The sequence below is a fragment of the Loxodonta africana genome, chromosome 7 (genome assembly GCF_030014295.1).
Source record: "Loxodonta africana isolate mLoxAfr1 chromosome 7, mLoxAfr1.hap2, whole genome shotgun sequence".
In the NCBI taxonomy this organism is placed as follows: domain Eukaryota; kingdom Metazoa; phylum Chordata; class Mammalia; order Proboscidea; family Elephantidae; genus Loxodonta; species Loxodonta africana.
Window position 1 is genome coordinate 474,791 of NC_087348.1, and position 27,206 is coordinate 501,996.

Genomic DNA, 27,206 nt, shown 5'->3' on the forward strand with positions numbered 1-27,206 from the left:
GGGGGCCGGAACCCGTACCCCCCAAGGCTCTCGTGTGGCTCAGGCGGGGAACCTGACCGTGACCATCTCCCTGCAGGAGGTTCCACAAGAAGCTGGGCCAGCAGGCCTGGCTGGTGGCGGCCATCACTGTCACGGAGCTGCTGATCGTGGTCAAGTACGACCCACACACGCTCACCCTGTCGCTGCCTTTCTACATCTCCCAGTGCTGGACGCTCGGCTCCGTGCTGGTGCTCACCTGGACCGTGTGGCGCTTCTTCCTAAGGTGGGGGGGCTTGGCCTGCGTGTCGGGGGGACGGGGCGTGCTCAGCTCGGTGCGCCACCAACACACAACTCCAGGGCCGTAGTTTCAGCTGCTGTTCACCCAGCATGTGGGGGACCTTCTCACCTCCCTGACACACCCCCCCCCGAGCATCCCTCCCCACTTGATGGCACTCGTGACTCCAGGTGACCCCAGGACCCACACTGAGGCTGCTGCAGGGACAGGCGGTGGCACGGCCTTTGCCGTCCGTGTGACGCTCCCTTCCCTCCCAGGGACATCACCCTGCGGTATAAAGAGATCCGGCGGCAGAAGCAGGAGAGCCAGAGCAACAAGGGCAAGGCTGTCAGCAATGGGGACGGCCATTCGCCGGGGCTGGAGGATGACCTGCCGGAGCCCGAGGGGGTGGGAGAGCCAGCTCCGAACTGATGCTGCCACCTGGCCAGCACCCACGGCTGCCTACCCGTCTTCCTCACCCGGCCTCCTCATGTGTGGCCCCAGAGCCAAAACATGCCTTCGGCCGTTCAGTCTCTCATTACCTTCTTCCCAGCAGAAGCCCCTGCTCCCTGAGGCGGCTCTGAGAGGTGGGGTCAGAGAGGCCCCCATCCTGGGCTTTGGCTGTGTGTGGGCGTGCCAGTGTGTGTTCAACTGTGTGTGTGTATACTTCTGTGTCTGCATGTGTGCTTGCGTGTACGTGTGTGTGTGTGTACACATACATGTGTGTGCACACACCTGTGTGTTCTTTGTCCATGAGTGTCTGGGGCTGTGAGCTGGGTGGTGGGCTCGGGTTGCTTGAGGGGCAGAGTCCTGTGGCGCCACTCCTACATCCCTCCTACGCCCCTTGCGCAGGGGCCGCCATTCCTGTGGCCCCCCAGTTAGCTCTGAGACTGGGCGGCCGTGTGGTGGGGGACAGAGGCCCCTGGGTGTCCACACAGGCTCTGCCGGCCCCAAGGCTCCAAGTGCACCTCCAATGGACTCCTGGCAGCACGGTGTGAGGGGGGTGGCTATGACATCCTAAGATCCCTAGAATCGGGTGGGTCCAAGGGGGACACCAAGTCGTTTTCTATAGAGCGTTTATGTAGCAGGCTCTGAGTGGGGGCCAGAGGACAGGTGGGCTGTCTCTCTCGGGCACCCCCCCACCGTGAGCAAAGAGAACAAATAAAGCAGTGACTTTTGTGGCTCTGAGTCACTCGCTGTCAGGGCCTTGGGGGTCCAGCCGTGGTTACTGCTCCAACCAGAGGCTTTGTCCCGACCCCCAGGGCTGCCAACCTCATCACATCGCCCCCTGCCGCCCCCCCCCCACCCCGTGAGGAGGGAGCTGGGAGAGGAAGGAGGTGGTGCTGGTTGCAGGGCAGTTGGGCAGGGGGTGTGGGCAGCTCTGCGTGGCTGCAGGTGGTGGTGGACGAGGCCGGGCTGTGGAGGGTGGGAGTGGGATCCTGCGGGGCAGCCAGCTCCCGGGGGCTGTTGTTTCCAAGCTTCACTGCAGACACTTCCAAGTATAGGGGAAAGTGCCCTGAATTCCTGCATCCCCTGTAGCTACTGGATCCTCCATCCACAGCCTTTGGTCTCCTCGCTTGCCCCCTGCCCCCACTCCCTTGGACACGGGCACCCCAGTGCGGTTCTGAGGTGCAGCCCAGTGGGCCTGGCACTTTCTCGCCCTGTTGCTGTCACAGAATCCCTGGCTTCATGGTGCTGTGTCTGTAGGTTTCCCTCAACTTTTTATTTTGGAAAATAGCAAACCTAGATAAAGGTTCAGGAAGACTGGGGCATCCCTTCACAGACCTGCCGTGCTCCCACTCCTGCCCAAGCTGCCTGTGTTGGATTGTCAGTCTGGCTGGTGGACACAGATGCCCCCCCACCAGTGCCCCAGCATAGCAGTCCCTGCCGTGGTCCCACAGGGACTGTGATTCTGGGCGCAGGATTGTGTCTCCCGCTCCTTTAATGCGGTTCTCCCCCTTGACACCAGGATGCTGGGTCTCTTTGAGGCAAGGGGAGGGTCTGTGACACCCCTTACTGGGGCTGCTCCATCGCAGGCTGTGCAGACGAGGCCAGGTGCCCGCATCCTGCCTGCAGACGCTCCCCGCGAGGACTGCCATCATGGGCCCACCCCCCGCAAGGCCTGTCTGGAGTAGGCACTGCTACGGCTCCACCTCCCGCCCGGTCCACTTGTCTGTCACCAGGATGTACACGCGTGGATGCCTGTGTTGCCCAGGTGTGGCCAGTGAGACCCGAGTGAGTTCTTGGTTTCAGATGAGGAGCCCTAGACCCAGATCACCCCTTCAAGGAGCCCTGATGCCTTTTCCTGGGGAGGTAGCACTTAGAAACCAAGACCTCAGGGCACTGCTCAGACATGGCATGCTGAGAACTCAGGGGAAGTGGGGCAGTGGGTCTGGGCCAGTCACCCGTGCAGTGTTTCACGCTCAGGATGGGCCTGGGTGGCCAGGTCCAGGGTGCTGTGCCACCCGTAGGGATGCCAGGAGGAGCCAGCAGGAGGCCATCGGAGCAGACTGCTGGCTGAGCAAGTGCTCCCACAACCCACAGTGCTAAGCTGACCCCAGGCCAGGGCAGGGAGGTGCCCGCTGCCCACAGGGCAGAGACGACAGCAGGCAGGGGCACGGCATTGTGTGCAGACCCGCAGGGTGCCCAGGTGTGGGCAGGGCCCCGACTGGCCCCTAACAGTAGTGTACAGCACAGGGGTGGGGTGTCGTCATGGTGAGGTCGACTTGAGTGAGAGGGGTCTGTGGCTGGACTGGAGTCAGTTAAAGCCCATGGGGAGGGTGGCCCCAGGAGCCATGGGCCCAACCAAGGCACTGAGTCAGCCTGAATGATGACCAGGCCTCAGAGGAGAACTGCAGCAGCCACACTGGACTGCAGCCATGAGGCCTGAGCAAGGGACACACCTGACCAAGCCCGGGTTCTGGGCCCAGGGGAAGCACGAGCTGTCTGGGCTCTGTGGAGCTGCTGAGTCTGGGGGGACGCAGTCTCAGGAGACCGACATAGAGAATCAGCACAGGGCCACGCAGGGCTCCGTGAGGAAGGACAGGACTCCTGCCAAAAAGCGCTTTTATTAGTATAAAGTGTCTAAGATTTTCCCACGGAAATAAGTCAATTAGGAAGTTCCCTTTAGTCAAACCGAGGAAGGACACTCAGAGCTGAGAGCGTGCCCTGGGGCGAGCGGCAGCGCAGGCGGCCAAGACCAAGACACCATCCTGGACAGCGTGTTTGCGGGGGCCGCAGTGGGAGCCCCTCCTCAGGAGATGATCCTCAGGGAAGGCTTGCTCTCCTCTAGGGCCTGCAGGGAGTCGTCCACCGCCTCGCTCAGGTAGGTGTCATACAGGCTGCACACAGACCAGGACAGGCATGGGCCAAGACCTCGGTGCTACCTGTCCAACCCCACTCCCCATCTGCCTGGCCCCTGGGCCACCCTGGCCACACACACACCACAGCCAGGGCCACACAGTGATGGGAGGACCTGTACCCCCACCCCACACACTGACCACCCCGCACTCACACCACAGCCACGGCCACACAATGATGGGAGGACCTGTACCTCCCCACCCCACACACTCCCCACCCCGCACTCACACCACAGCCAAGGCCACTCAGTGATGGGAGGACCTGTACCTCCACACCCCACACACTCACACCAGCTGCTGCAGAGCACAGCCCGGCTGCCTGAGGCTCTCTACCAGCTGCAGGACGCCCGCATCACCCATGCAGTTGTTGCTGAGGTCTAGCTCACGCAGGCTGCGGCTGGAGAGCAGGAGCGAGGCGAGGGCGGTACAGCCGCTGTCTGTCACATCACAGTCACCCAGGCTGGGCAGCAGAGTAGATCAGAGGTCAAGACAGGTGTGTGTCTACCCCGAGCTAGCTTAGTGCCCCTGGGTCTCCGCCTCCCCACCTGTGTCTAGGATGGGTGTGGGCCCCACACACAGGACTCGAGGCCACCAGCGATGCCACAGAGCCCTGAATACCCCTGGTCCCGCAGCAGGGTAGGCTGCTGCCCCAGATGGCAGCCCTCTGTGGTGTTTGCCAGAGACCCTCTGTGGCCCTGGACAGACCACTGGCCCCAGGAAGGCAGGATGACATCCCCACCCACATAGGGCAGGCACAGAGTCTCCCTCAGTGGGCACAGCCTGGTGTGCACTCGCCTGAGGCCAGGACACCCTGGACTGCATCCCAGCTTCCTCTAGCGGAGGTGCCACCAGAGGCCTTTCTGGAAGAAGAGCGTCAGTGACAGGATGCGACAACAGGAGGAAACCGCAGATTCCGGAGGCTGTCCCTGCAGAAGCCTCAGACCTCCACACTTAGGTGTGTGATAAATACCTGAAGATGTGGAAGGAGCTGTGGACTGGATTATGGGTAGCAGCTGGAGGAATTTTTGGAACATGACAGAAAGAGCGTAGACTGCCTGGAAGAAACTTGGTACAAACACGACGTCAAAGGGACGTCTGGTGAGGGCTCAGAAGGACACGGGGAGCGTGGTAGAGGTGACGTGAGCCTGTGTCATCTGAGGATACGTTTGTTGCCATAAACAGACTGTGGGTGGGAATATGAGCATCAAAGGCCTTGGTTCAGGAAAAAATGAAGGACGTGTTACTGGAAATAAGGGCGAAACTCTGATAATGGCAGAAAACTTGGTTGAATTCAGCCCTACCGTTGCATAGAAAGAACTTACGAGCAGTGAACTTGGATGTTTAGCTGAATTTCCAAGCAAAGTATTAAAGGTGCAGCCTCGTTTCTCTGTGCTGCTTACAGTAAAATGCAAAAAGAAAGAGATAAATTCAGGAAAGAACTGTTAAGCCAGAAGGAACCAGCACTTGATGACTGGGGAAATTCTCGGTCTACTGAGACTGCAAATAATGCCAAAATTAGATGAGCTGTCAGCAAAGTGTGCTCTGGAGAGAGGACGAAGGGTGTGGCTGGACAACCTTATGCTAGTGTGAGTAATCAGGTATGTGACTCAAGAACTCAACGACAGAGTAGCAGCGGTGGGGGTCTGGGGACCATGGTTTCAGGGGACATCTAGGTCAACTAACGTAACAAAGTTCATTAAAATGTGCATCCCACTTTGGTGAGTGGCATCTGGGGTCTTAAAAAAGCTTGCAAGTGGCCATCTAAGATGCATCAATTGGTCCCAACCCACCTGGAGCAAAGGAGAATGAAGAATACCAAAGACACAAGGAAAACATTAGCCCAAAAACAGAAGGGCCACACAAACCACACTCCATCAGCCTTAGACCAGAAGAACTAGATGGTGCCCAGCTATCACCAGTGACCACCCTGACAGGGAACACAGCAGAGAGGTCCTGATGGAGCAGGAGAAAAGTATGGTGCAGAACTCAAATTCATATGAAAAGGCCATACTTACTGGTGTGACTGATAATAGAGGAACCCCAGAAAACATGGCCCCTGGACTCTGTTAACCCAGAACTAAATCCATTCCCAATGTCAACTAAACCAGACTATAAAACATAAAATAATACTCGAGAAGAGTGTGCTTCTTAGTTCAAGTAGATAAACGAGACTAAATGGGCAGCTCCTGTCCGGAGGTAAGATGAGAGGGCAGAAAGGATAGGAGCTGGATAAATGGACACAGAAAATCTGGGATAGAAAGGAGAAATGTGCAGTCACATTACAGGGATAGCAAATAGGATCGCATGACAATATATGTATAAATTTTTATATGAGAAATTGAGCTGTAAACTTTCACTTAAAACACACACACACAAAAAAAGAATTCCCTCAACCATCTCAGCAGCTGTCAAGAACAGAGATGAGGTTACCCAGGAAAGACCTGTGGCAGACTCTCTTGTCTAATGGCATGAGTCATAATATACACAGGAGACCCACAAGGTTTTTGATAAGTTTATACTGCAGAAACAATGCCAGCGTGGCCAGGAGGGGTTAGAGACAGGATGAAATAAGACTGTTAACTCCCAAAATTCTTCAAGTAGGAAACAGGCTAACAGAACTACTCAGCTGCAAACCTGGCTTCAAGAAAAAGGGAGGACCACTCCGAGGGCAGACCATGAGGCCACAGAGGAATATTCTCAGGCCTTGAAACCTAAAGGAATTTTACCTGCTGGATTTTGAAATTGTTTGGGACCAGTGATTCCTTTCTTCCCTCCATTTACCCCCCTTTGGAACGGAGTGTCTATAACCCTTACCCTAACTCTGCCCCACCACTGTATTTTGGGAACAGATAACCTGTTCTCTAGTTTCATGTGTCTAGACATGTAAAGGAGTTTTGCCTCAGGATGGCCCTTACCTACAGTCTCATTCATGGCTGACTTGGATGATGAGATCTGGAACTCCTGAGCTGATAATTTAGATGACATTCTTGAGTTGATGCTCTAATGGTTTGACATTCTAGGGGGTGTCAGGATGGGGTGAATGTATTTGCATGGGGGATGGACATGAATCTTTGGGGCCAGAGGGCAGATTGTAGTAGGCTGAATAATGGCCGCTAAAGATATCAGGACCTCATTCCTAGAACTGTTGTTATAATAATGAAAAGGGATCTTTGCAAATGTGATGAAGGATGTTGAGATGAGAAGATTATCCAGGATTATCCCTGTGGGCCCTAAATTCAATCAGAAGAGTCCTTATAGGAGAGAGGCAGAGAGAGATTTGACATGAACAGAGGAGAAGGTGATGTGCAGGCAGGAATCAGACACAGGAGCGATGCCGCCACAAGCCAAGGGACACCTGGAGCCAGCAGAAGCTGGGAAGAAGCAAAAAGGGAATGTGGCCCTGCCAACACCTTGATTTGGACTCAATGATGATTTTGCACTTCTGATCTCCAGAGCTATAAAGAATAAATTCCTGTTGAATTAAACCAACAAATTTGTGGTAATTTGTCTCAGCAACCACGGGAAACTAACACAGATTTTGGATGTGCTTCCCCCACCACTCCAGTGTTGTGAGCCTGGCCGGCAGGCTCAGGAAGCCACCAGTGCAGTGCCAGGTGCTGGGGAGACCAAGGAGCGCTGAGGTCCTGAGCCCTCATGTCCTGAGCCTGGCCGTGAGGAGGAGGAGGAGGAGGATGGCCAGAGGGCACACAGTGGATGGACAGAAGCTTCTAGGCGCAAGAGAAAGATCATGGCGTACAGGCCAAAGGAAGGAGGATGGGGAAGGGCAGATGCAGCACCCACTCCTGACGGGGGGAGGAGCCACCTGCCTCGGTGAGGCGCTGTGCCTCCCCTCAGCTCCAGCAGTTGGCAACAGGACTGCCGAGGTCCAGCTGGAACGGCAGACTAGGGACTGGACTGGAGAGCAAAGGGGCAGTGTCAGGTCCCATGTGGCTGGCTGACAGCCCATGCCCTCTCAACCTAAGACGGGGTTACTCCTTGAAAAGTTTGTACTCCAGACTCTGGTCTTGGGGACACCAGGCATCACAAGAGGATGGAGTGGAATCAGGGCTTCCTTTGAACAGAGTCAAGTCTACACAATGACCAGGATCCAGTGTTCTTTCCACCACCTGGCTCCCAGAATGCCTCCAAGGACGCTGGCAGCCAGGATGAGCCCCCCCCCACCCCCCCACCGAGCCAGGAGGCGGGAGGATTCCTCTCTGGGAGGAAGGCCTTTAGAAACTGCTGGTGACAGGCACCACCCTTGAGCTCAGCTGCAGGCCCAGCTCCGCGGGGCTTCTTAGCACCCACCCAAGGATGGCCAGGTATCCAATTCTCCAATGCAGACCGCAGACCAAGACAGAGAACACACGATAAAAGAGGATATGAGAGCAGAAACAAAAGACTCAGCAGATAGGTTGGAAAATACAGTTGATAATGTCTCCCAAAAATAACAAAAATTTGAAGAGGAACAAAACAGGACAGAGCAGAAAATAAGAGGGCTGGTCCACAAAACCTAATAAGAGTCCCGGGTGCTCCAGAGAAAAAGGAAAAGATGCGCAACATCATCAGAGAAACCCTGCTTCTAGCAGATCATGGATTTCGGGAACCAGGGCCTCCCAGATGTCTAGCACGGTAATGAAAAAAGACCCCCATCGGGGCGAGGAACATCAAGCGCCAAAGCACAGTGAACAGAGGGAAAAAACAGACTGCACACAAAGGATCACAAGGGAGTAAGAACCAGAAAGCAGTCCTCACGGGAGCTAGCAAATGACGCAGCAGTGCCTTCCACGTGTGAGGGGAACACTACATCCAGCAAACAATTAGAGAAGAGGGAGGAGTGAAGGCCTCCAAAGATCTTCTTCACAGCCCTCTCTTAGGAAGCTGCCAGAGAACACACGTCAGCAGAAGCAGGGAGGAAACCAGGAAACGGGGGGTCCAGAGACAGGCCCCTATGTCGAGGAGGTAGAGAGCTACCAGGGAGAGCACGTGCCGCCAGGCCAGATGCACGTGAGAGGGCGTCACCAAGAAAGAAGACACGCAGAGGTGCCTGATGTCACTGGAGGTGCTGTGAGGGAGATCCATGCCTGTCGGCCGGCCTGAGGAACAAGTCGTGAGCCAAGGAAAACAGGGAGCGGACAAAGCGCAAGGGCCACGCTCACAGGAGCATGGCTGTGACCAGGTGACGGTGCAGAGACGTCGGGAGGATGGCAGCTGTGGAAATTTTGTGTGTGCACGCTGGGGGTGTGAGCCAGCGTGCGCCGGCTGCCCTGGCCTCACCCTGCCTGCCTGCACATGCACACACGTGCACATGGGCACCCACCAGAGCATCTGCAGAGTGGCCCCGGGCTGGCTCAGGCCCTGGCAGAGCTGCTGTACACCCGTGTCCCCCAGCTTGTTATTACTCAGCTGCAGCTCCAGGAGGAACTTGTTCTGGGCCAGCATCGTGCTGAAGTCTGGGCAGCAGGCGTCCGTGAAGCCACAGGCCTTCACCCTATGAGGACAAACGGGATTGTGGTCCTGGGTGGGCCACACCTCCTATCCCGGGGCCCCATGCAGACCTGGGCAGGAATGTCTCCAAGAACTCACCTGTCTGCACGGCTCAGCCTGGAGCTCCCAGGGGCTTCAGCCTCCTCCTCTTCCTCACCCACCTTCCCCCTTGATCTGGCTCCTGGCCTCCAGAATTGTCCCCCTGGGCCATGCCCCTTACTCGGGTCCCCATGACAGGATACCCAGTGCCCACCACACTCACCACAGTGACTCCAGCCGACAGCCCGGCTCCCGCAGGGCCTCACACAGCAGCCGTGCACCCTGGTCCCCCAGCTCATTGCCCATCAGGCTGAGCTCCTTCAGGCTCTCCTTAGCCCGCAGGACCTGGCTGATCTCCCTGCAGCCCTCGGAAGAGATGTCACACTCCCAGAGCCTACAGGGGTGGGGGTAGGGAGTCACTTCCGCGTGTCTGTGCCACCTGGCTGCTCCACCAGACACATCCCCTCCCTGACTCCCCTCTCAGGCCAGTGAAGCAGACCATGCCCAGCCAGGACCCCTCCGAGACAGACTCACCACAGGGTCTTGAGCTTGGAGCTGGGGCTGAGAAGCCCGGGACACAGTGCAGCCATGCCCGCGTCACCCAGCTTGCTCTCGCCCAGGTCCAGCTCCTGCAGCGAGTCCTTGGTGGCCACGATGCTGCACAGGTCCTTGCAGTTGGCCGCCGTGACGCCACAGCTTGCCAGCCTGGGGAGACAGGATGGGGGGTGCTCAGGGCAGGACGTGGAGGGGGGCAGCATCAGGCGCAGGGGGAGGGTGTGGGGTGACACAGCGAGGGTGTCAGTGCGGGGAGAAGGGCCAGTGGTCCACAGTCCCCTCGCCCAGGTCCTGCTCTGCAGCTCCACCCCACCTGGAGACATGTCTTTCTCCCGATCTCCACACCCAAATGCTTTCTAGTCTCCAAAACTGCTCAGACTTCGCATCTAAGTTCCTCTTCTGCTCCTTCCACTTTCCTTAGTCTTGGGACTTGTTATTCCTGCACTATTGCTAAAGGACGTGACCTTCCATGGACAGCCACACTGCCCCCCATCCAGTCTGTGGTGCTGACTGCAGCGTGGGGGGGAGACAGGGTAAAGGGCTTTGACCTTCCAGGGAACAGTGGCTTTAGGAAGTTAACCACAGAAAAAGGGGAGCATCCCACATGTGGGCCCCGAGAGTCCGGGAATTCGAGGTGACAGCCAGGGGAAAGAGGGTCTCCGTTTATGTGGAGCACTATCTGCATCTTCGTACCCAAGGGGGCTAGTCTCTCCCCTCAGTCTACTGAGCACAGAATTCAAGATGCAGTAAAAGCTGGGGAGTTGTTGCCGAATCAGAATGCTGGGCCGGGGGTCACCCCACCACAACGCCCACCCACCCTCACGTCCCCCCGCATACTTGAGCGTCTCCAGTGGGCAGGTGGCACCCAGCAGGCCGCGGCACAGCACCTGGACACCCGCCTCACCGAGGTCGTTGTTGCTCAGCACGAGCTCCCTGAGGCCCAGCTTGGCCGGCAGCACCGCAGCCAGTGGCTCGCAGCTGGCAGCAGTCAGGTTGCAGTACTCCAGCCTGTGGAAAGGGGGCGCAGGAAAGTTCGGGCCTCCCCACAGGGTGAGGAGACAGTAGTGGGGGCGGAGTGCCACCTCCACCAGGAGGCCCAGAACCTCCGCCCTGTGTGTTGCTGCCGGCACTGCCCCAAATACCAGAGCCAAGTCACAGCTGACTCAGCTCCACTTCCGCCCAGCCCCTCCCGGGGGCGACACGAGGGAGGACGGGAGGACAGCTGGTCCCCGAGCACATAGCCCACCCCTCGCAGCCTCGGCGCAGAGAGGGGCTTGCTAACGGAGGAGGGGAGCATTTGGGTGGAGTGGGGGGCTCACCCACTGAGGGAGGGGGCACGACCCAAATCTGAGGGGCAAGCGTGTGGGGAGCAGGACTGCCATCTGATGCGCAGGGCTTTGGGTGCAGCAGGGACCCCCCACCCCCGGCGGGTTCAGGCACCAGGGACCCTGTATACAGCACACACATAGGGGCCGGACTCACTGCACCCTCTCCAGGTGGCATTGGGGGTCCCGGAGCCCCTCGCAGAGCAGCTGCAACCCCTCGTCGCCCAGGGGGTTGTCACTTAGACGCAGCTCTAGCAGGGTGGGCAGCCAGCGCAGCGTCCCGGGCAGCACCGTGCAGCAGGCCGCCGTCAGGGAGCAGTTCTGGAGGCTGGGGGTTGCGGTTGAGTCCAGCCCCTGCAGCAAGCCCCTGTCCCTGCCCCCCACTGCCATCTAGACTCTCCACTGTGGGAGCTCTGGGGTCTCCAGCCTTAGGCAGGAGGAGGCATGCAGAGGGGACTGGACAGTGCAATGAGCCCCGAGTGATAAGAGAGCAGCTGGGAGGGCTTCCTGCCCGTGGGTGAGCGCTGGCCCTGGCCGCTCACCTCAGCTTGCAGATCTTGCAGGCAGGGCCCTGCAGGGCCTGCAGCACCTGGCAGACTCCAGCATCACCCAGCTCGCTGTTGTGCAGGCTGAGCTCTGTCAGAGATGGGTTGGCCTGGAGGGCGGAACTGATGTCCTTGCACCGGGCCTCCGTGAGGCCGCAGTCATCCAGCCTGCGGACAGGACGCTCACTTAGGGTGGGCCAGGGCCCGCGGGGTGTCCAGGCCACATGCCACAGCCCACTAGTGCCAAGACATCAACAAAGTGGGCGAGAGCCAGGGTATTTTAAAAAATGAAACAGGAAACAGTGAGAATGGTTCCTGACAGTTCTGTTGGAGATCTTTCTCCGTGTGTCCTCTGGGCCACAGCTCACTGTGGTCACGCAGTCTAGATGCTTCTGGCCTCCCTGCAGGAGAAAAGCACACCTGCAAAGATAGTGACCAAGCACTTGAGAGGGAAGAGGGGCTGTCGGACAACACAGGCCTGGTGGAGGGCAGCCTGAGCACCAGACGCACGATGCCGAGAGCCCTCGGCCAGTAAGGTTGAAGAAACCCATCAGTAAACTGAGTGAAACAGCAGCGCCTGCAGAAGAATGGCCATCAGGCAGCGCAGGAGGAGCGTGCGGCTAGGGACCCCACCAGGCAGACCCCTGATGGCACGGAACGGGGAGGCAGAGAAGATGGGGTGTCAGAGCCTCCTGCAGCATCCTCCCTGACACTGGTCCGTCACCAGGAAGAACAGTGACGACAGTGGTGATGCTGGGCAGCCATGGACACACCATGTGATTAGGGAGGTCCTGGCCACTGTGTGAGTTGAGCTGTGAGGGGCCAGCCAGTCTGCAGGCTCGAGGAGTCACTCTACAACCCTCTGTGTGTCTGAAACTACTTCTAAACAGACGCTGAAATGTGAGACCAGGACCAGGCCAGCCCACGTTCCTCTGTCCCTGAGGAGATGCAAGGAGAGGAAGCCAGTCCTGCAGGGACACGATGGTATGCCAGAAGTTTCCACAACCACGCAGGGCTGAGCAAGCAGCCCCCTGCCCCGCACCCTCCCGGGAGGGGCGTGCCTACCTGATAACCTCGACCTGCTGGATCCGGGGCAGGAGCTCCTTCCACTGCGTGTCACTCAGGTGCTCACACTGGATATCAAGGTTCATGGTGACAGAAGACGGGTTCTCTGCATGTGGAGGGGGGATATCTCAGTCAAGCCCTCAGCGTACGACAGGCTGGGATCCAGCAAACAGGACCCAGAAGGCTGGTGTTGCACGAAAAACTTCAGTCCTTCCTTGGTGAGCGCCTGTGTCATTTCTGCCCCTCAGGACCTCTGGCTGCCAGGAGGTATGGCTCTCCAGGAGAACTTGGGGGACCCAGCATGCCAGCCCAGCCCAGGGGGAGACCCATAGTGCCCGAGATGCCAGGGCTGCACTCTCCTCCCAGCCTCCCCACCCAAAAGGGCACTCCAGGGAACCCCAGATCTGTTCGCCACCCGGCGCCCTGCCTCTCATTTGCCCGGGCAAGGACAAGAACCAGTGCAAGGCTGCGGGAGGCCCACAGCCTGAATATCTGCAGAGACCCCAGCCTGGGGTCAGTACAGAGCTGGGGGATGCCCTCTTCCTGCCTGCTCTGGCCTGTGTTTCCAGGAATGGGAGTGCTGGGCTGGGCTGGGTCCCACCACGCCATCTGCAAAGCTGGGCTTGTGCCGGTCCTGAGGCTGAAGGCCCCATGGGACACAAAGAGCGTGGACCTGGGACCTCACCAGCTGGAGCAGTGAGTGGGTGGTCAGATGGCTCCTGTGGGCACCAGCCACAGGCCCTGGACAGGACAGGGCAGGCAAGGCAAAGCCCAGAAGAGTCTGGCCCCTGGGCCTCACAGGGGACAAACATGGAGCCCAAAGAAACCCATCTCCTGACACCAAAGTCCCAGGGTACCAGTCTGCCAGGGCCAGTCTCCCAAGGCCTCAGAGTACAGGGGCCAGGAGCTCAGGGACCACCAGCCTGGGGGGCCTACCTGCTCAGCGGGAAAGTCGTATATCTGGCACCACCCCACCCTTGGGTTAGTCATCAGATGTCTGTGCCAGACCTCGGTGGTCACACTTCCTGAGCACCTGCCACACCCCGGCCATCAAGGATGGGGGGAAGAGGTGAGAGATGGGGGCGGGGACCAGGCAGGAAGTTGACCCTCATTCAAGAACAGCAGCAGCAAGCCGAGGATGGAGCTCTGCCATCAGAGCTGCCCTCTAGAAGGGTCAGGCCAGGCAGGACCTGTGCCAGGTGGGCTGCAAGGGAGGGCCGAAGCCTTGGGCAAACACTGAAAACCTAGGTGGTAAGAGTGACGCCGTGCCATGGTGGCCCCACAACATCCCCCCCATTCCCATGGTGGTCTCACAACATCCCCCCCCATTCCCATGGTGGTCTCACAACATCCCCCCGCATCCCCACAACAGCCCCCCCACAAGCCCACGGTGACCCCACAACATCCCCCCCACATTCCCATGGTGGTCCTACAACATCCCCCCGCATTCCCACAACATCCCCCTGCATTCCCACGGTGGCCCCACAACATCCCTCCCGCATTCCCATGGTGGTCCCACAGCATCCCCCCACATCCCAACATCCCCTCTCATCCCCACGGTGGCCCCACAACATCTCCCTGCATCCCCGTTTTGGTCCCACAACGTCCCCCCTCCCCGGCATCCCCACAACATCCCCTCTCATCCCCATGATGGTCCCACAACATCCCCCCCGCCGCATCCCCACAACATCCTCTCTCATCCCCATGGTGGTCCCACAACATCCCCCCACATCCCCACAACGGCCCCACAACTTCCCCCACCCCCTTTATCCCCACAGTCGCCCCACATCCCCCCGGTCCCACAACATCCCCTCATCGTCCCCACGGTGTCCCCGTCCCCCTGTTCTCGCCTCATCCGCACCCCCAAGGCATTCCCCACATTCCCTCACCATCCCCACAGCATCCCCTTGTCCACAGTGTCCCCTCAGCAGGTCCCATGTGCCATCAACTGGGACAGTACACAGGCCCTTCTGTGAGGCCTGAGGGGGCATAGAGTTGAGTGCCCACCCTGTTCACTTACAGCCACTTGGGCTGTGATGTGGAACAGAGGCCTCAGGACGTGGGTCAGCACGTCCCAAGGAGGGGCTTCAGGAAAGGGTCCCAGAGAGGGGTCTCAGGTAGGGGTTTCCAGGGAAGGGCCTGAGAGGAGGTACCACAGCTTGGCAGAACACACTTCCTGAAACCACAGGCCACACCTGAGCCGGGGCAGGGGAAGTGGCCCAGTGGTCAAGAGGGACCCACAGAGACCCCCGCATGTCCAGCAGGTGCCAGAGAGCAGAGAATGGTGGGGTCAGTGAAGGGAGGCCTGGGAGGCAGCTGGCCACCACCCCACCCTGAGGACGAGCCTTGCTGCCTACTTCCTTTGAGGGAGCCTGAGCCGTCAGGAGGGGAAGCCGCCCACAGGGCTAGGCCAGCTCACGAGAGGGTGCTGCCACAGTAGGGACCTTGACAGAGGGAAACTGCCAAGGGGAAGTGGCGCTTTCTACCTCAAACACCCTGGTAGGTGCACATAGCCCTAGGGAGGAAGGACTCCCAGCACCTCCACTGCCAGCCTCAGTGCTCAGAGCTCATCACTCAGGAAGACTTTGTAACTGCGGGAGGCAGCCAGATGACCCCGGCCCCCGCCAGGCCCTGCTCAGCCAGAACTTGGCTCCCAGCTCAAATTCAGTGCCACGTATACCTGGGGAACAAGCACACCCAGGACAGGCAGCCCTCACGCCCAAGACTGGTGTGAGGGCAGACACGGAGCCCACCAAGCCCCACCATGGCCGCCTGGGCCCCTCCCCGCAGCTGCCTTTCTACACATCCCACTGTGTTGGCAGTCAGAGCTCCCAGGTCTCCCCTCTCTCAGCTGGCCTACAAGACCCTTCCCAATGGCCCATCCCATCTTCTGGCCCCCAAGAACCCAAGACCTAAGCTCACCTTCCCCATATCACCTCCATCTTCTCACCTCTGGTTTGTACCTGCTGACCCTCTGCTCCAACATCCCCTCCTCCCCACGGCCCCTCGGGTCACCAGCCCTACCAGGCACAGTTCAAATCCCTGACACAGTCCTTCCATCCCACTGCACTGTGAGAACACTGAATCCATCTTCGCTGTGCCATGTCTGGCATGGCCTGGCCCTGCTGGGGTGCGATGCTACCCACCCAGGGGCTGCTGAAAGGAGTACCCACTTCCAGCCCGGAGACCACATTCACTGTTCACCTCTTAGCTCACATGTCTGCTGAGGAAACTGAAGCGGGGTGTCCGTAACTCACCAGGGTCACACAACTGTCCCATGGAGGAACTGGAGTCTGCCCAGCCACCACCCCAGCCACTCTCCCAGGAGCCCTGGGTGTGATCACCACTCCCCCAACCCTGGGACTCCCAAGAGCTCAGGGGCTGCAGAGCCCAACATCCCCCAAAGGGGAGAGGGGCTGCCCCGACACCCCACACACACCACAGCCCCAGTGTTGCTCTCACCCAAGGTGGTGCCTCCACCCTGAACCCAGGCTGACATTCCTGCTCCTCTGTTCCCCAAAAAAGGGAGGGGCTCAGTGAGAAATCACACCCCCTCATGGTACAACAGCTCCTCATGTCTCCTTGGGGTTGGGGGTTCGGCAGGTGGATACTGGTAAAGCACGTGGCTGGGCTCGGGGTCTGCCCTTCTGGGGTGATCTGGGGGTGGGGACAAGGACACTGGGCAGCTGGGTAGACCCTCCCCCCCCCCCCAGAGTTGAACAGAACCCGTCGCGAGTACACAGGAGACCACTTCTCGGCCGCTGGGTCACTGCCCTCTGGGAGTCCCCTGAAAGCCACGCACAAGTATCACCTTCCACATACAACCTGTCCCCCCACCACCCCGCCCCAGCTAAGGGCTCTGATCTAGATGGTGATAAAGCCCATTGGGGCCCTGGGCGTACACTGAATCAGGACCCCACACACAGCCGGGAGCAGCCCCATCTGACCACTGGGGCTGTTAACCTGGTTGGTTCTCTGACATGTGAGAACAGGCCCAGGAGTTGAGAGGACAGAAGCTGGACTCTCTCCAACCTTAAGAACCCCAAGACTTCGGGTCTGAATAGGTGTCTGGGGGCAAACTAAACTCAATAAGTAAAGTGGGAGGGGGCCCCTAGAGGCTAAGGGGCCTGCGGTCAGGGCCTGGGGTAAGAACCCAGCAGTCTGGGGTCTGTTGTTACCCCTCCTCCTCCTCCTCCTGCAGAGAACCAACTCAGAGGAGAGGCAAAGAAGTTAGCCAGGCTGTGGACAGCAGGCGCCGGGAGGGGGCCAGCAGGCACACAGGACCGACCCAGCCTGTGTCTGGGGACCCGACCCGCAGGTGCTGTTACCTCCAGGAGGTGTGGCAGCCCAGCGGGATCCAAAGCGCCCAGGCTGGGCCCCTGACAGAGCCTGCGCGGAAAGGGAGCAGGCTGGGGGCCGCCGGGGGCGGGGAGCCAGCCATGGGCCGGGGGCCAGCAGGGGACCGCTGGGGCTGGACAGGGAAGCCGCCGCCCTGCGCACGGGCCCGAGGCTGCGCATGGTCTTCAGGCCCGGTCAGACCCGCGGCCTGGGGGCCCGCGACGGGGGCATTTTCTAGAAAAAAACAGGGCCTTGCTCAGACGAACGGGGCCAGAGAGGCTCGTGGCGAAGGTTCCAAGAGCCAGGAAAGTGGCCTTTGCGGGGAGCCGAGGAGTGGCGCTTTCTGCACCCACCGACCGCGGCTCTCAGGTCGGGTCCACGCGGGTTCCAGACCCTCCGCCGCGTGCTAAAGGGCCGAGAAAAATCCAGAAAAGCACCTTTTCCCACCCAGGCGCGCGGCCCCGCAGGGTCAGCAGGAGGCCGCGCCCGATTTTCGGGTTTGATGGGTCAGACTCGGCCTGCCCGCCGGGCCGGCCGCTCACCTCGCTTTACCGCTGCTGCTCCTTCCGCCTCTGCGGGTTAGCGGGCCCGGTCGGGCGAGACCTCGGAGGGGCGGGGTCCCCGCGGGGTGGGGCCTCTGCGCGGTGGGGCTCCGCTCCTCCGGATCCCTCCAGACCCTCCCCGCTGGGGGCACTCTCCTCCGGAAGGCGTCTGCCCCTGACCCTCCCTGCCTTACCCATCGCTGTCCAGTCGATTCCGACTCATAGCGACTCTACAGGACAGAGCAGAACTACCCCACAGGGTTTCAAAGGAGTGGCTGGTGGATTCCAGTTGACAACCCTTTGGTTAGCAGCCAAACACTTTACCATTGCGCCACCAGGGCTCCCTATAGGTTGGCAGTGTGTAAAGCAATCGACTGCTAACTGAAATGTCAGCGGTTGGAAACCACCAGAGACTCCGCCAGAGAAATATATGGCAGTCGGCTTCCTTAAAGGTTTACTGCCTTGGAAACCCCACGTGGTCACTGAGTTGGAATCCACTGGAAGGCAGCGGGTTTCTCCCTGCCTTAAAGCCCCATAAACTCGGGCCCACCTGCTGCTCAGGGGCTGTTTTTGAGCCATTTCCCCCTAATTAAGTCTGCAGTGCTTGGCCTCAGGGCAAAACCCGACTACCCCTCCAGGTTTCCCACATTCTGGCCTCAAAGCTAAGGGCCACCTTGAGTGGACACAAAGAGTCACTTTATCTCCCAGAAAGGGAGGGGCCGGACCACGTGCCCCTAAGCCTCAAAAGCCTGGGGCCTGGCACGGGAGAGGGGAGCAGGGTGCAGGGGTGGGGGCGCCCGGCAGAGCTTCCCTCCCTAAGCCGCCTCCCACCAGCAGGCCCTCAGGAATCTCCCAGAGCACAGAAAAAACTGCGCCCTGACTCACCGCTTTCTGTTAGGAGATGTCCGCAAGATTTCTGTTAGATGTCCGAAAGATTTGTTAGGAGATGTCCGAAAGATGACTCTCAGAAGGGTGTGGTGATTCAGGCTTTGGGAGGTCAGCCCGGCTGTCTCCAAAGGCCTGAGGCCCTCCCATCCTACACCCTCCCACCCCGACGAACCAACCAGGAGGGGCCTCAGCATGTGACCTTGGATACTTAGTCGGTATGGTTTTGCATCATTCTGGAAGTGCCAACCCGGCAATAACCATCAGTCTGTGGAAATAACTACCGCAAGCCCCTGCTCTGCCAGTTAGAGACCCTCAAGAGTGCGCTGCTAAGTTTCTAAGGCGCAGAACAGGATGTAGCATAGCCTTTGTCTGGAAAAGCACTGCACTGGGCATAAGTGGCCCCTACTGTGTGCGGCAGGCACTGTTCCAGGTACTTGGGCTCCAGCAGTGAGCACAGTCCCTACCATCCAGAGCTTATGTTCCAGGCCGGGGTAAAAAGGAAATTTAATAGTATTTAGAATGTGATGAGCACGATGGAAAAAATTAAGTAGGGGAATCAAGAGTATTAGTGAGGCAGGGAGGGGTCTTGGAGGGGCCAGGAAGGTGGTGAGGCAGGTCCTCACCAAGGAGGTGAGAGTGAGCCCTCAGCTAGGGGCTGGAGGGAAAGGAGTGGAAAGTACCTTCTTATTAAAAACCACCGTTCAGGCACCCTGTCGACCAGCCTAACCATCACTGGAGCCAGGAGGGCAGCTGCCAGACAAGGCCTAGAGCATCTCACCCATACTCTCTAGCACTGTGTCCAGGCTGCTACAGGGGTGGCAGGAGCCATGTTCTCACAGCTGCGGGGTTGAGAATGGGCTGTATGGGGATCAAGGACAGAGACTGCAGGGTGAGGGCTGAAGGCAGGAGAGGGGAGACAGTCAGGGGGCCACTGCAGGAAGTAGGGTGGAGCTGACACCATGGAAGTGGGGGTGGCCCAGCATGGCTCACAGTGCATGGGGGGTGGGTGGGCAGGATGGCTCATGGTGTGTATGGAAGACCAGCATGGCTCACAGTGTGTGGGGGGAGACCAGCATGGCTCATGGTGTGTATGGAAGACCAGCATGGCTCACAGTGCATGGGGGGTGGGTGGGCAGGATGGCTCATGGTGTGTATGGAAGACCAGCATGGCTCACAGTGTGTGTGGGCAAACCAGGATGGCTCACAATTTGGCCCAGGTGATGGAAAGACAGAGCCACCATCACCTGAGAAGGGACCAAGGTGGGGTGGGGGCTTCAGTGTGCTGGTCAGCAAGTGGCTCTTTACTGCGTGGCAGAAACAAAGGGCCACTGATTTGCCCCATAGTGGATTTGCAGTTGGGGTCCTTGCCCAGGTGAACTCATCCGTTTAAAGCAGGCTTGCGTGGAGTGCCTGGAGGGCACTCAGGCAGAGCCTGGTCACTGGGGCTGGGGGTCCAGGGTGTGCCAGGGGTGATTGCAGAGGGCGGGGCCTGAGTGTGTGGGGCTTCCAGCTGTTGGGAAGTAGGTGGTTTGCAGCCCTGCTCCTTTGTCACTGTAGAGAGAGGGCCCTTCTCCCCTCTCAGAGCCCAGCACCCCAAGAGTGCAGGTCTCTCAGCAGGGTCAGCGAAAATGCTCCACAGGGAGGGTGGGGAGAGTGGCTGGGATGCAGCCTTCAAGCTGGTGGGCATGACCGAAATTCTTGTTTTACTTCCAGGGGTAGGGTTTGGGTGTAGCAGGAGGCTCCCCAAGTTCCAGCCACTTTCAGTTCCCCACTTCTGAGCTCAGCCATGGCCCAAGGGACTTCCCCGACTTCCCCAGACTGGACTTGGTCCTAGCCTCATGCCTCTTGGGAGGACCTGTCACACTCGAGGCTAACTGACCGGTAGGCTGTATCACATCTGAGTCCCTCCAGCCGATGAGCTCTCCAGGGGCAGGGCAGGTCGGGCTCAGTGCTTGGCACAGGGTGGGCACCCAGGACAAGCTGCAGAGTGAAGACAGCGAGTGGCACCCTCTACCCTGACATAGGGAGGGGGCTGCTAGGTCTCTGAGTAGATGGGGGATGAAGACTAATGGAGGCCGAGGGTGGGCCGGGGAGGAGAGGGGCCTCTCCGTGTACTAGTCTCCCAACAAATTAACCAGAAAACAGAGATAAGCAAAGAGAATGAAACCAAAGGCCCGCCCCCCCCCCCACACACAGGTCTGCTGATGCTGTGGTATTTGCCCCCACACCTTCTCTACACACGCATACACTTTAAAAAAAAAAAAAAAAGTCTGATATTAGGTGTGTCAGAGGTGCGAGGACAGAACGAGAGGTGGTGTGATGCACTTCCAAGATGGGGAAGGGACCACAGACCAGCCCAGAAATGAGGGTGGCCTCTAGAAGCTAGAAAAGGCAAGGAAATGGACTCTGCCCTGGGGAGCCTCTAGAAGGAACCATCTCTGCTGACACCTTGATTTTAGCCTGGAAGACTTATTTTGGATTTCTGCCCTCCCAAAGACTGAAATAAAAATATCTGTCTTGTGCAAAACCACTACATCGGCGGTGATTTGCTACAATAGTAGAAAGACATTAGTATGTTACATTATAATCCTTTTCACTCAAGAATCAAGTATACAATGTAATTTTAATGGCCACATCGTGTGAGGTTGTCTGCATGTATTGTTTATTCGGCCAGTCTCCATGGTGGACACTTAAGCTGTTTTAAGGCTCTGCAGCTGATCACTCACTGTTACCCTCCTGGCACACCATCCTAGAGCCAAACACGCCCAAGTGCCCTCCTCAACTGCCCGAGCTGTCCTTAACCCTCCCGGCACCGCGTCGGCACCTCTGCTGGTATCAGACAGTTACCTTCAAGCGCCTGGAAGGACTCGTTTTACACTTCAATCAACCCTGGGACCACCTGGCCCTGGGCCCCTAGGGGCGCTGCCCCAGCCCCCCGGCCGCTCGGGGCTCCAGCAGGGGCTGAGTTGGGAGGCAGGTAACCGCCCCAGGGCCCCCAGGCGGCGAGCGGAGCCGTAGGCGAGGACCTGGGCCAGAGTTCTGGCCCGGTTCTCTCGGTACCGTGGCCCGGCCCGGCTCCGTCCGCACGGTGTCGACGTAGTCGGTGCGCACACCCCGCGCGGGACTTGCTCCGTGGGCTGCACCAGAAAACCAGAGCGCATGCAAAATTCTGGGTGCTCCTCCCCCGGGAAGGGGCCGCCCGTTCGCCGACTCTCGGGGGCCTGGCACCACCGGAGGGTGCCCGAGGGGCCGCCCCTCTCCGATCTGAGGTCACCGAGGTGCCCCGCCCCTCCCGACAGCCCTGGGGTGGGACCCAGGCGAGGCCTTTCTGCCAGAGCTTCCCTTCGGGGGCGGCTCTTCGGGAAATAAGGCCAAGGGTTACGCGTTTGGGGAAGAAGCGTGGCTGCGCCGAGCCTCGCTCGCGTGGCCTGCGCGGCGCCAGCCGACGGGGAGACCCAGGCGCCCCCGCGCGCCGGCCGCGAGGGGCGGACCACGCAGGCGCACACCCACAGCCGCGCCGGGACTCCCAGCATGCCCCGGGAGCGGGCCGAGGCCGGGGGCGGGCGCACTCAGGCGCGATGACGTCCTCAGGGCGCGCCGACGTCCGCTGGGCGGTGCTGCTGCCTCTGCAGGCCCCGCCCCCACGCCCTCGCCGGGCGCCCCTCGCCCCTACCCCGCCCCCGCACGTGGCCGCTCCCACCGCCCCTTCCGCCCGGGCTCCGAGGGCCCAGCAGCGCCCGGCACGCGTCCACCGGCGGCCGGAGCGAGGCCTGCGCCTGTGAGGGTGGGCCCCGGACTGCCAGCTCTCCGAGGGCCCGCGGCTGAGGGCCGCTGGAGTCACTGACCTCGGACGCGGCGACCGACGATTGCCTGTCACTGGTCTGTGGACGGAGCGGGAGACGGCGGCTCCTGACGGGGCGGACAGGAAGGGGCGGGGCCGGGAGAGGGGCGGGGCGGTTGAAGGGGCGGGGCCCGCGGGGTGGGGCCTGCGGGGCGGGGCCGGTGGTGAGGGGAGGGGCCTGCGGGGCGGGCGGGGCCGCGGTGGGGGCGGGGCCTCGGGGCGGCCGCGCTCGGCATTGGCGGCGGGAGGGCGGGGCCTCGCCGGCGGAGGCGGGGCCTTAGGGCGTCGGGTGGGCGTGGCTGGCGGGGTCCAGAGTCACGCGTGGGCCTGTGCCCGGCTCTGCGTGACCACGACGGGAGTCTCTGGACCCTCTCCCCGCGGGCGCTCGCCGCCTGCCTCACTGGCGAAATCCGCCGGCCGTCGTCTGTCTGTCTGTCTCTGTGAAGCTGCTCATTAAGGCCGCATTTGCCGTCCACGCGTGGGTGACGCCTCGCCTGGGGTCCCGCTGAGGGCTCGCACGCCACGGGCGCTTACTGAGCGGCTGCTCGCACCGGCTGCGTGCTGGCTGGGGACGGACGGGGGCCTGATGGGGGAGACACGGCGGAGGGGAGGCGCAAGGCCTGAGGCCAGGGCTGGGGGCTGCTTCGTGGAGAATTGAGACAAGAGCAGGGACAGCAAGAGCCTGCCGGGAGCTGGCGAGGTCAGGTGTCCACCGACGTGGGAGGACACACGGCAAGGCTGGAGCCTTGGGCGAGAAGGGAAGGGTGGTCTGGAAGCAGCAGTGAGGGTGAGGACAGCTGCCCACCTCCTACTGGCCCTGCTGGAAGGGCCGATGGGGAGGCTGTGCTGGCCGGAGCCCCGGGTTCTGCTGTAGAAAAAGGCAGGAGGGCGTCAGGGATGAAGCGGACTCCCCAGGACTTACTTATATCAGTATCAAATTTTTATTTTAACAATTTTGATAGAAGTTTCTTGTTTAAATGTATTATTCTGTTCCCTGTTTTCTAAACGCAGTGTACTGACTTTAATTGGCTTTTTAAAAATTAATTTAACAAATCATTTGAGGGCTGTCTGTGGGCTGGCACCCAGCAGGTGCCTGGGAGGAGGGACGCCACCTGCCTGCAGCGCTGGCCCCATGGTCACGTGTGGGGACAACTCTCCAGGCGGCAGCTGTCACCAGTGCCCTGGAGGTCCTACACAACCGGGGTTTTCAGAAAAGGATAAAGAAATCGCGAGAAACGTTCATCCTTTCTAACATATAGCGATGGCGACGGGGCTAGAAATGCGCACATGAGGGGTGGTGTCTGCCCGGTACCCACGGCCTGGCTTCGGGTCTCCCCTGTTCTTGTTGCTTTCTTTCGCTTTAAGGGAAACCAACCAACAAGGCTTGTTGGAGTTGTGACTAATGAAGAGGAAATTTCTGAGAACGTGGGTTTGATGTCCTTACAAGAGCAAACATGCATGTTAGTGCGTAAACTCTGACTTTCGCTTTGGGCGCTTATTCAACAAGTTAGGTGTTTCGGGGCGGCTCCTCAGTTCTTTTTACTGGTCTGCTTTTCTGTTTGTCTTTACAGGAGGTGGGCTGGCTCACAGGCACAAGGTCACCAGACCCGAGTCTGATCCTTGCCCTGCCATTTCAAGCTTGGTGGCTGGGGGCAACCCATTCAATGCTTAAAACTTGATTATTTTTGTGGGTAGCGCGCACTCCCTGCAGCTGCCCCCAATGGTGGTGGTCCTCTGCACCATGCCTCCCTCCTCTAAACGCCCAGGGCTCGCGGTGGTGTTCCTGCAAAATGTGCAGAACTAGGTGCCTTTGGATTAGATTCAGGAGGAGAGGCTCAGAGTTCACCTCAGGGCTCTGGAAGGACCAGTCTATCCGGCTCCGGCCCAGCTCTCACATTCACCAGGAGAATGATGTTTTCAGGGGAGCTGCTAAGATAGTTCACTTTCACATCACTCTTCTCGATGCCAGGTCTCCTATGACACTCTCATAAGGGTGTTGTTGGCCATGTCTATCACCACTGCGTGTTCACCTGCAAGCCTCGCTCCCTTTTGTGACATCCGCCCCACGGCTGCCATGGGGCCCAGCGAAGAGATGTGGGGAGGTTCCTCATCCATGCTGACCCCACACGCATCTGCAAGTTGGGAAGGTCATGCGTGTGGCAGGACTTCCCTGTGTGTGCTGGCCGCAGTCAGGGGCACCTGTGAGCTGCAGAAAGGTAAGTCTTTATTTTTAAATGTACCTTGTTCACCCAGCATGGGATTGGAGAACACAGAAGTACTTCCACCCCCAGCTTCATGTTGCCCACCCTATAGGTGTCCATGCTTGCCCAGTTCTTGAATTGCTTCGTTTCTGCTTTGTTTTCAAGATCCAGCCCAAACAGGCATCTGGTGGGTGTCCCCTCGAGACCCTTCCTTTCCCGTCTGCCCTTCTGCCCTCACACCTCCGGCCCCCACACGGCACGCTTTCTGAGGGTGGAGGGCTTCTGGCTGGTGTCTGCCTGTCCCCCGACACCTATCACAGGCCCTGACCCTGCAGGCTCTCAGTAAACTGTGAGTGAGGCCACAGATCACCCAGGAGGACCTGCAAGATGCAGCTGACGACACGCGGCTGCTGGGTGAGGGCTGTTGGGGGCTTGGAGTAGGGGCCGTATTCCTGCTCGACTTTGTAAACACATCACTTTCAAAAGCACACATCCTGAGCACAGCAGGAGGCAGGGCCAGCACCCTGTGTCCACTCCCCAGGCCACATGTCCCCGTCCTCACTGACCTGGCAGACGGAAGGGCCACATGGGACAAACTTCTCATCCTCACTGGGCTGGGGGTGCTGGCCTCTGCGGTTCTGCCGAGGATGGGCCTGGCACCTGAGTCAAGACCTAGGGGATCAGGGAGCCAAGGTAGGTGGTGGGCCATGTGCTCAGGCCATTTATTTCCGTGGAGTCTTGGGGACTCTGGAGAATGACCCCCACGTGTGTCCGGGGTTCAACTGTGGGCACCATGAAATGGACTCGGGGTGAATGTCATTACAACCCAACCCCCTATGCATCCCCTGACCTGGGGGCTGTGCTGCTTTCCTGGTTCCCAGGAGTCGGCGTAGCCCTACGGCTGGTCCTCACTGTCCGGGTGTGGGACTTTCACAAGGCACAGTTATCCAGGTCAGTCCCCTCAGGAGAGCACAAGGAGAACCCATGGGGCCACTGTGTTTTGTGTCCCCCCCACCTCACTCTGGTCCAGCAGTCATGGGGCCGGAAAGCGACTTGGGAGTGGGAATCGGGCAAGACTCGAGCCCTGGCATGGTCTCCTTGAGTTACATCCACAGCAGTATGTGCCCACCAGGTTGCAGCCATTGTCCATCTAGTCATCTGGGTGTACCCCTGGGTGCCCCCAAACTGGCATGTCAAAAATTACCTTTGGCCCCCACGCAGCCCCAGCCTGCCCCCCCAGCTCTGCTGCACCCTCACTTCTGGAACCAACTCTGGGAGCACACCCTGTCTCCACCCTCACGGCACACCCACACCAGCTTCAGCCGCTTTACACAGCAAACCGTCATCCACCACACAGCCTAGTCTGAACCACAGTGACCTTCACGTCCTCCGTGCCGTGTCCTCATCCCACTGCCCTCGGGATAAAGTCCCCACTCCACATCAGGCCCATGCAACCCTGCATGGCTCCCTACCCCGCCCAGCACCCATACTCTGTGCACATGCACACACACATGCGTGCGCACACACAGTAGTACAGCGATGGAGGCCATGTGATGGTGTAAGAAGAGACAGATCTGTAAATGGTGTAGAGAGTCTGGTAGACCATTATGTGTCTAGAGACTTAGATTATGATATCAGTCAAGTCAGTCCCCACCCTTGGCTCTGAGCTGACCTCATGGCACACTTAAGCCAGCAGGACGTGGGGTAGGGACAGCATGCCGGTGTGAGCCCAGGCCCCTCTCTCAGGTCTCAGGCTCACGGTGGACCCTGAGCTAGCCTGCTGGATGCCCTGACATAGCTGGGATGAGAGACCCCCTGGGGAGAGCCGAGCTACCCAGCCCCAGCCCACCAGTCCCAAGAGCTGGCCATAGCTGCATGGGGGGCTGGGAGAGACCAGTGGAATGGACCCCCAGCCTAAATCCCTGGCCTGCAGGATCTGGGGCTGAATAAATGGTTTATGTCTCAGCCACTAGGTCTGGGGTGGCTTATGACACAGCAGGAGCTAAGTGACATGCCTCTCTTACATTCACTGGTTTTAGGAGACTCACAGATGTGTGCAACCATCACCACAGTCAGTTTTAGAACTTTCACCCCAAAAGCCCTGTACATGTTAGCTGCGACCCCGCCTCTCACCCCCAGCTCTAGGCAACTACTAATCTACTTTCTCTCTCTGTAGGACACCTGCTTCTGAACTTCCTTTTTTTAAGGAGCATTCCTGCCTTAATAAGCTTTGGGTTCCACAAAACCTGCATCTACCTCTGTTGTGGTGTCCTGGAAACCAAGAAGAGAGACTAATGGGGAGAGGGGAGTCAGCAGTGTTACTGCTATCTGGAGATGGAGTAACAGGAGAGACTAGAAAAGCATTGGCCCTGAGTTTGAAGTTTGCCTGAAATATGCTTTGCCTGCTGGTAGAAACTTCACGAACTAATGCGAACATGTTAGAAATATTCCTGTTAACATCAGGAACGTGGCAAGGATACCACTGGGTACCCATACTCAGCGTTGTGTTGATGGTCCTGACGATGCAGTAGGATGAGAATAAAGAAATATATCTACAGAAAATAGAGGGACAGCTATCGTTATTTGCCCATAATATTGCAGATGAAATTAGCACCTATTTAGAACATCCAAGAGAATTGGCAGGGAAACCATTAGGACTAACAAGAGAATTCGGTGATGTAACTGGACAGAAGATCAGTGTAAAGAAATCAGTAGCATCAGAGAGAACCAATTAGAAATGCAACTAGAAAAAAAGATCTTCTTAACAA

General features: G+C 58.9%; 2 protein-coding genes and 1 long non-coding RNA gene across 13 annotated transcripts in view; 2 read left to right on the forward strand and 1 right to left on the reverse strand.

Moving 5' to 3' along the window:
- The window catches only part of PTDSS2 (phosphatidylserine synthase 2), a 44,379-nt gene extending 42,952 nt beyond the window's left edge, over nt 1-1,427 (forward strand). For all 4 annotated transcript variants that reach the window (XM_064287483.1, XM_023542210.2, XM_023542211.2 and 1 more), the window contains 2 exons: nt 77-262; nt 532-1,427. In XM_064287483.1, coding sequence (XP_064143553.1) covers nt 77-262; nt 532-685 — 340 coding nt within the window. In that variant the 3' untranslated portion in view covers nt 686-1,427. The remainder of the gene's footprint in view (nt 1-76; nt 263-531) is intronic.
- Nucleotides 1,428-3,305: 1,878 nt separating this feature from the next.
- Nucleotides 3,306-22,338, reverse strand: RNH1 (ribonuclease/angiogenin inhibitor 1). 7 transcript variants are annotated; one of them, XM_064287481.1, is made up of 10 exons: nt 22,242-22,338; nt 12,629-12,734; nt 11,561-11,731; nt 11,176-11,346; nt 10,531-10,701; nt 9,673-9,843; nt 9,362-9,532; nt 8,933-9,103; nt 3,902-4,072; nt 3,306-3,594 (listed from the first exon to the last, which is right to left on the reverse strand). In XM_064287481.1, the coding sequence occupies exons 2-10, from the start codon at nt 12,712-12,714 to the stop codon at nt 3,507-3,509; spliced, it is 1,371 nt and encodes a 456-aa protein (XP_064143551.1). In that variant the 5' UTR covers nt 12,715-12,734; nt 22,242-22,338; the 3' UTR covers nt 3,306-3,506. The 7 variants fall into 7 exon arrangements, with proteins under 7 accessions (XP_064143551.1, XP_003423109.1, XP_023397976.1 ...); XM_003423061.4 differs by lacking the exon at nt 22,242-22,338 and adding an exon at nt 18,394-20,263; XM_023542208.2 differs by lacking the exon at nt 22,242-22,338 and adding an exon at nt 17,703-18,378.
- Nucleotides 22,116-27,000, forward strand: LOC104847227 (uncharacterized). Of its 2 annotated transcripts, XR_010322363.1 has the most exons (3): nt 22,122-22,275; nt 24,207-25,131; nt 26,615-27,000. It is a non-coding gene; the product is annotated as an uncharacterized LOC104847227 (long non-coding RNA). The 2 variants fall into 2 exon arrangements; XR_010322362.1 differs by having other exon boundaries at nt 22,116-22,275; nt 24,207-27,000.
- The last annotated feature ends 206 nt before the right edge of the window (nt 27,001-27,206 follow it).

What these genes read in the sequence shown, in the direction of transcription:
- RNH1 (XM_023542207.2), bottom strand. Translation starts at nt 17,146, where the DNA reads ATGCGCAGCCTCGGGCCCGTGCGCAGGGCGGCGGCTTCCCTGTCCAGC. An exon ending in TGCCACCTGGAGAGGGTGCA is followed by an intron (nt 10,702 to 11,175) that starts GTGAGTCCGGCC and finishes CCCTTTCCACAG; the next exon opens with GCTGGAGTACTGCAACCTGA. An exon ending in GCCACTCTGCAGATGCTCTG is followed by an intron (nt 4,073 to 8,932) that starts GTGGGTGCCCAT and finishes TCTGCTGCCCAG; the next exon opens with CCTGGGTGACTGTGATGTGA.